Genomic DNA, 6,648 nt, shown 5'->3' with positions numbered 1-6,648 from the left:
ATGGATCATACCCTCCGTGGATTATCTCCACTTTATCGTCATATAAGAAATTCACAAATACATTTGGATAAAAGTCAAGGCATGAGTGCACAACATGTAATAGTCTTGAGTAATTGTTCACCTGTGCATTAAAACGGACTAGTTTTACAGCCAATTAAAATCTATGCATTTGAACAATATTAGATTTTACACACAGTTATTTACGTGCGTAACTGTGTGCAAATGGTGAATAGTTTAGACTTGTGTCTATAAACAATTAATATGCATCCTTATAATAGATTATTATAATAGACTAATAACATTATTATTTTTATTATTACTACCTTATATTATTGTGATTGGTATTCCTGTTACAGTGCAGTATAATATGCACAAGATCCTCGATCACATTTAAATGTAAATTCACTTGTTTAATTTATACTGCATATTTATGCTGCTTTGTGCGATAGGCCTATGCCATACATAAATAAATTGAATCTTCTGCAACAGGTAGCCTAGGTACATTATGTACAATGGATATCAATGAAGAGATACGACAACGTCACGTTTATTCGTAGCATGCTGCACTTTTCATTCAAGTTTCATCTTGGTACAAAAGTCATGCAGCATCAGGTGCTTTCAAAAAGTGCAAAAACAGTAGGTCCAAATACCACCTTGTACTGCAGGCTACAGACCAAGCCGCGTGCATGCTGAACTTGACATTTACATTTACATTACATTTAAGTCATTTAGCAGACGCTCTTATCCAGAGCGACTTACAAATTGGTGCATTCACCTTATGATATCCAGTGGAACAACCACTTTACAATAGTGCATCTAAATCTTTTAAGGGGGGGTTAGAAGGATTACTTTATCCTATCCTAGGTATTCCTTAAAGAGGTGGGGTTTCAGGTGTCTCCGGAAGGTGGTGATGGACAAGAAAACACTCTTTGAAGCAGCGATGGGGTTAGTTAAACATGCACGATCCCAGCACCTTGAGTGTTTGCCCGACATGCTACTAAGCAACGGGACCAAGAAAAATATATTTTCAGAGAAATCCCACATCCAAAACGTATAGCCTACTGTCAGAACTGGAAAGGAAAACAAAATAACATCTGCATGCGTAAAGTTGCTAACGAGTTAGCTTTGTTACTTAAACAATGATGAAATATCGACTTTTGCAAATAGAATTTGAGGTAACAACGTGTAAACACTTATATCACAAGAGTCCATTACTTTGTTCAAGTTGACAGTCAAAAACAAAACCATATCCAACAGCTTATGCGTAAACAACGATGCATTCCTTGTTCTCCTTGAACTTTTGATGTGAGGAATTGTCCGCGCTTGACTGCAATCGCAGTCTTTATTGGCAAACATACTTCGTAAGGAAATCAAACGCATTGCATATCATCGTGCCGCTCCAAAGACAGCGTGGTGAGGCTATGGGTCCGTGGCGCGCTGCTACACACCATTCTCCATCCCGGCGCCAGAGACTAGCTGAGTCCTATCATCCCCGGCGCCTCTACGTCTTTGGAAGGTCTCCGGTCCTTCACCATAAAGTTAATCATACTCTCCGATTTGATCATGAGGTTGCAGCCGAGGAAAAAGATACCAAACATGACGGTGAGCGACAGTACGCACAGGACGGCGATCTGTACGACGCGACTGATGAAGAGTTTCCGCTCGTCCGGAGGTAGCGCCAGCGAGCCGCCGTCACTGGTTGCCACGTCGGTCGCGTTGCAGCAGTTCACCAGAGTACCAGCGAGGACTTGGCTCCTGTTGAATAGTGCGCCCTGGGCTTGGTTGAAGAAGGAGCTGTTCATGTCTCCGTGGATGTCAGTCTGACAGCGCTTGGCAGCTATGGGCGCACGCGGTTCCACAGAAACACACTCACGGCTAAAACCTGGGAAAACAAACCAAAGTAAAAATCAAATGAGAAATATATAATCTTCTTTTAAATTCGATAATAGCAGCACGGCCAAAAGCTGATATGTCGGTGCGTATCAGCGGAGAGAAACTATCACAATCCTAACCAGATGCCCTATTCAGCATCATTCTTGCGAGTCAAAGTAATAAACTGAACACAACTTCTACGTCGCTCGAACCTCTCAAGCGGGTCCCCTTGGACATCTCGAAGGAGGTGTAAATCTGTACGTAAGACTGCCTTGCATGCGCACATGTGCCCGCTTGAGTGCGCTTTCGTGCCAAGTCTCTCGTGCATTTTAAAGAGATGATGAATTCCGCTCTCCATGAGGGGGGGGGGGGGGGGGTAGACGATTGAACGATTTATCCAACCCTCATCGACTGTCAGCGACAGGCAGTTATATTGGAGTGTTATTATTAGAATATGTAATCAAAGGCATAAGTATTGGTTATGGTCTGTCACCACCACTGAAGAACTCCCATTATATGATTTCTGATGGATGTAGAATGTGGCAATGCTTTGTAACCTTAATTATGTTAGATGGATGTATCAATCTCTACAACACTTTGCTCAAGCTGCATTTCTCCCTGAAGTGCCAACATTCTAATATCCACTGCACAATAAACGGGAGGCGTAACAACAACGGAGGGCTCAGTTCTGCACTCATCCTCTAAATGCCACCGTAACAGTATAACATTGGAGTAAGCACAGTCACAGAGAGACACATTCAGAGACAGACTACTTGAATTGAGAGATGGAGAAATGTAATCAAGTTGATCGAATCTGGGCAAACTTTCCAGCAGAGAAGTCTATTTCCATTCCTCCTCTCTCTCTCTCTCCATACTTTCCCCGTGTGTGTAGACGCCAGTGCTATTTTCGCTGAGATTAACTTGCCGGGAAGCAGCCTCTCTCTGTTTTATTAACATGCCTTATTCAAATATCAGTTTCTCACTCAAGTGCACAGTCAAGCTAGTTCAGACAACCCCCGACGAACAGTAGGATCTCTGCAGTACTATACGGTACTGTACTATACGGTACTGTACTATACGGTACTGTACTATACGGTACTGTACTATACGGTACTGTAGCCTATACCTGTCAACGAGATGCGTAGGTTTAGATGCTCTGACAAACTGAAAGCAACCATAAATCACCATCATCTACATGCAGACTGAAGATTGGGTATGAGAGCGTATTGTCTTTGCCTCCTATGGACTCAACCTTTATCAACCATGCCTTTGTATTGAACAACGTACATGTGCCCTAGTGATAGGCTATAGGATTGGCTATACATATTCTAGTTACTGAAAGAGTATCCAGGGCTCACATTATGCATATCTTCAATGGCTTGTTAGGACTTTTTCCCTTCCCAGTTTGTCTTTCGGTGTTGAACGTGTGTCAAGATAGAGGACCTCACGAGGAGCCTTAAGAGGCAAACTGTATCCAACGGTTCATGTTCTTCTTCTCGTGATGACCACCTGCTACAGTAATATTATTCTCCTGCTGCCATTACCATCTGTTATCTTTAGTACCATCAAGCCCTCTTTAATAGCCAAACGGAGAACTGTATTCTCATAGGTCCTCATCTCTGGCCTCCACAATGACTTTGATTGTAGAGAACATTGACTTGGAACAGCAGTGCTATCATTAAACAGTATTTCTCATCATAGACCAGACCACTACTTTTATTCACGTAGAACCTCCACGGTTCAGTCTTTATTATATTTGAATAGGAGTATTATAATAACCTTACAGTCATTTATGCTTGTCCTGTCCCTGGGCATTGTAGAGTAGGCTATTATATGAAGAAGCAATGGCACCGACGTTATGGTGAGCAGGTGTACGCTACGATGATGCGTTCAAAATACTCCCTCGGATAATGTGAGAGAATATTAAAGCCCCCAGACCTAATCTTCTGTTTGTCTGCTCAACAAAGCCTTTAAAAGCCAATTTAGGATGCTCACGATATGTCTGGTTATAAGCGGCTTTAGGCTGCGAACTGACAAGCGTGTGTACAAACAACGATTAGCTCTTTACATAAATATTTAATTACACTTCTAGGGGGTCAATTACAGTTTATTTATCACTGTATAATAACTGGAGATCAAACAAAGTGTTTGGTGTCCACCAAGCTGGAATAATCCTATTAGACTTTTCTCATTTCGATCAATGACAACAGTTGGCGGTATCATCTAATGCTGTGTAGATGTCCTTCTGTTCATTCATTTAATAGTGTATTGTAATTATAGACACAGACAAGGATTTAAATGTTGATTCCTTTGGAAATACAGCCTGCCTCCGGGTTAACAATAAAGCACACTGTCGTCTATTTATGAAACGTTAAACAGCAGCCCACGCAAAGTTAAATACGGTTACAATACAAAGTACAGCCAGGGACTTTAATTCCTGAATCAAAGTGAAGAGAAAGATCTTGAATTAAAATTCTGTTACTTTCGAACATTTTGATATGAAGCTGCTTACAAAGACTCGTTCACAACATTTCAGCAGACTTTGAAGTCAATTCATTATATTTTTCTTTCATTTGCCGCATACAACCTGTTGGTAAAACTGAGGCTTATGTGTGAAATACAGAAGTTATATTTTCTGAGAAGCAGCACGTTCTGTTAAAACCTCAGGATCGGCCCCTTTTTTTCAATTTTCGCCTAAAACGACATACCCAAATCTAACTGCCTGTAGCTCAGGCCCTGAAGCAAGGACATGCATATTCTTGGTACCATTTGAAAGGAAACACTTTAAGTTTGTGGAAATATGATAGGAATATAGGAGAATATAACACATTAGATCTGGTAAAAGATAATACAAAGAGAAAACCAACCTTTTTTTGTATTTCTTTTACCATCATCTTTGAAATGTAAGAGAAGGCCATAATGTATTATTCCAACCCAGGTGCAATTTAGATTTTGGCCACTAGATGGTATGTGCAAAGTTGTAGACTGATCCAATGAACCATTGTATTTCTATTCAAAATATTTTATCAAGACTGCCCAAAAGTCCCTAATTTGATTTTATTCATAACTTTTCATGTTCAAAACTGTGCACTCTCCTCAAACCAAAGCATGGTATTCCTTCACTGTAATAACTACTGTAAATTGGGCAGTGCAGTTAGATTAACAATAATTTAAGCGTTCTGCCAATATCAGATATGTCTATGTCCTGGGAAATGTTCTTGTTACTTACAACCTCATGCTAATCGCATTAGCCAAAGTTAGCTCAACCAGCCTGTGGGGGACACACCGATCCTGAAGAAGTTTAAAAGTAAATGATCGACATCATTAGTGACACTAGATGCAATACAGAACTCAACACAGGTCACAGGTGGCATGAGCTCATTATTATTTCATATCATGACACACAGCATGTAGGCTTGTGTATAAAGATATAAATAGATATGGAAAGTACATATAGACATGTATGTGTGTCCCAGACTTGTTCCTTAGCAACAGTAGATCTGTGAGCTTTGTGATAGATGGTTGGTAAAGTTATTTTGGTTGAGAAAAGGAGGGAGGGAAGAAGAGAGAGAGAGATGGGGTGCCTGGACGAAGGAGAAGGCAAAACGCTTCCACTTAGCACGGGGGAATTGGCAGCCTAGCAACACAAACTAAGTAAAGACATCCCCTAGCAACACGCAGGGGTTTGGCCCATACCTCCCACCTCTCCCTTCCACCTCCACCCATGTCTTTAGAGGCCTTCACACACGGCATGGCAGCACCTGAACACAGCAGAGTAGAAGCCCACACCCTCCATACACTCCTCCATCCCCCACCCCAACCCCTTCATCTCCACATCCCTTCTCCAGAGGTGCAGCTGGGGGCAGACTTCTTAGGATGTTGATCAAGTTCAATTAGTCTAATAGATTACCTACAGCTAGGTCTTCATTAGATGAACAAAGTGTGTGTGTGTGTGCGACGGGCATGTGTGTGAGTGGAGGTCAAGATTAAATGAGAGAGTGAGGGGATTAACCAGCAGGAAACACAAATAAACAGAGAGAAGGTTAGGGAGTATAGAAGAGAGAATCAGAAAGAGAGAGAGAGAAACAGAGAGAGAAACCGAGAGAACGAGAGAGAGAGAGAGAGCGAGAGAGAGCGAGAGAGAGAGAGAGAGAGAGAGAGGTCTGTGGTTGTGGGCACTGTCACCTGTGGGACAGTTAATGACATAGAGCTAAATGTAGTCATTAATTTCCCCCTGACAGAGACTCCAGGTGCACAGCAGCAGAGTGTTTCTGACTGCTCCTCTCAACAACCCCTTCACAGGCTGCATCCATTAGTCATTCAAGTTTTTTCAGGGAGATAATGGCTTCATTGCCTTCATTTGTTGTAGCGTTGTCCTGTGTGTGTGTGTGCGCACCCATTTGTTTGAGTGAGCGTATCTGTTTGTGTGTTTGAGGGCAGTGAATTTGAATTGCATGGCCTTAATTGAATTAACTTGCTTTTTCTGCCTCCTATCTCCAGGGACAACGTCTCCCACACTTCCCCCATTGAAGAATCTCCTGGCCTAAATATGTTGGCAGATCTACACATCTCTCATTAAACTTTCTAACTTGATTCCTCTCCTTCTTTCGCCTCCTCCCTCCCTCCCTCCCTCCCACCGTATCTTATTCTCCGCCCTCCCTCCCTCCCTCCCTCCCTCCCCCTCTCTCTCTCTCTTTGTCTCCGTCTTTCTGTGTTACACAGCAGGCTATGAAACAACCCCATTGAGCCAGAGAGTGGATATGATTTTAAAAAGAG

The 6,648-nt window shown here is 42.1% G+C and overlaps 1 protein-coding gene across 1 annotated transcript; it reads right to left on the bottom strand.

Annotated features, from left to right (window-relative positions):
* Positions 1-523: 523 nt before the first annotated feature.
* LOC129833022 (reprimo-like protein) lies at positions 524-2,188 on the bottom strand. The gene is made up of 2 exons (XM_055897239.1): positions 2,085-2,188; positions 524-1,882 (listed from the first exon to the last, which is right to left on the bottom strand). Exons 1-2 carry the CDS (start codon positions 2,107-2,109, stop codon positions 1,473-1,475), a joined length of 435 nt encoding a protein of 144 aa, XP_055753214.1. The 5' UTR covers positions 2,110-2,188; the 3' UTR covers positions 524-1,472.
* Positions 2,189-6,648: the final 4,460 nt, after the last annotated feature.

The sequence above is a fragment of the Salvelinus fontinalis genome, chromosome 34, assembly GCF_029448725.1.
Source record: "Salvelinus fontinalis isolate EN_2023a chromosome 34, ASM2944872v1, whole genome shotgun sequence".
Lineage (NCBI taxonomy): Eukaryota > Metazoa > Chordata > Actinopteri > Salmoniformes > Salmonidae > Salvelinus > Salvelinus fontinalis.
This window is presented reverse-complemented; position numbering and strand designations above follow the sequence as displayed.

What these genes read in the sequence shown, in the direction of transcription:
- LOC129833022 (XM_055897239.1), bottom strand. Translation starts at nt 2,109, where the DNA reads ATGTCCAAGGGGACCCGCTTGAGAG. An exon ending in CAAGGGGACCCGCTTGAGAG is followed by an intron (nt 1,883 to 2,084) that starts GTTCGAGCGACG and finishes TTGTTTTCCCAG; the next exon opens with GTTTTAGCCGTGAGTGTGTT.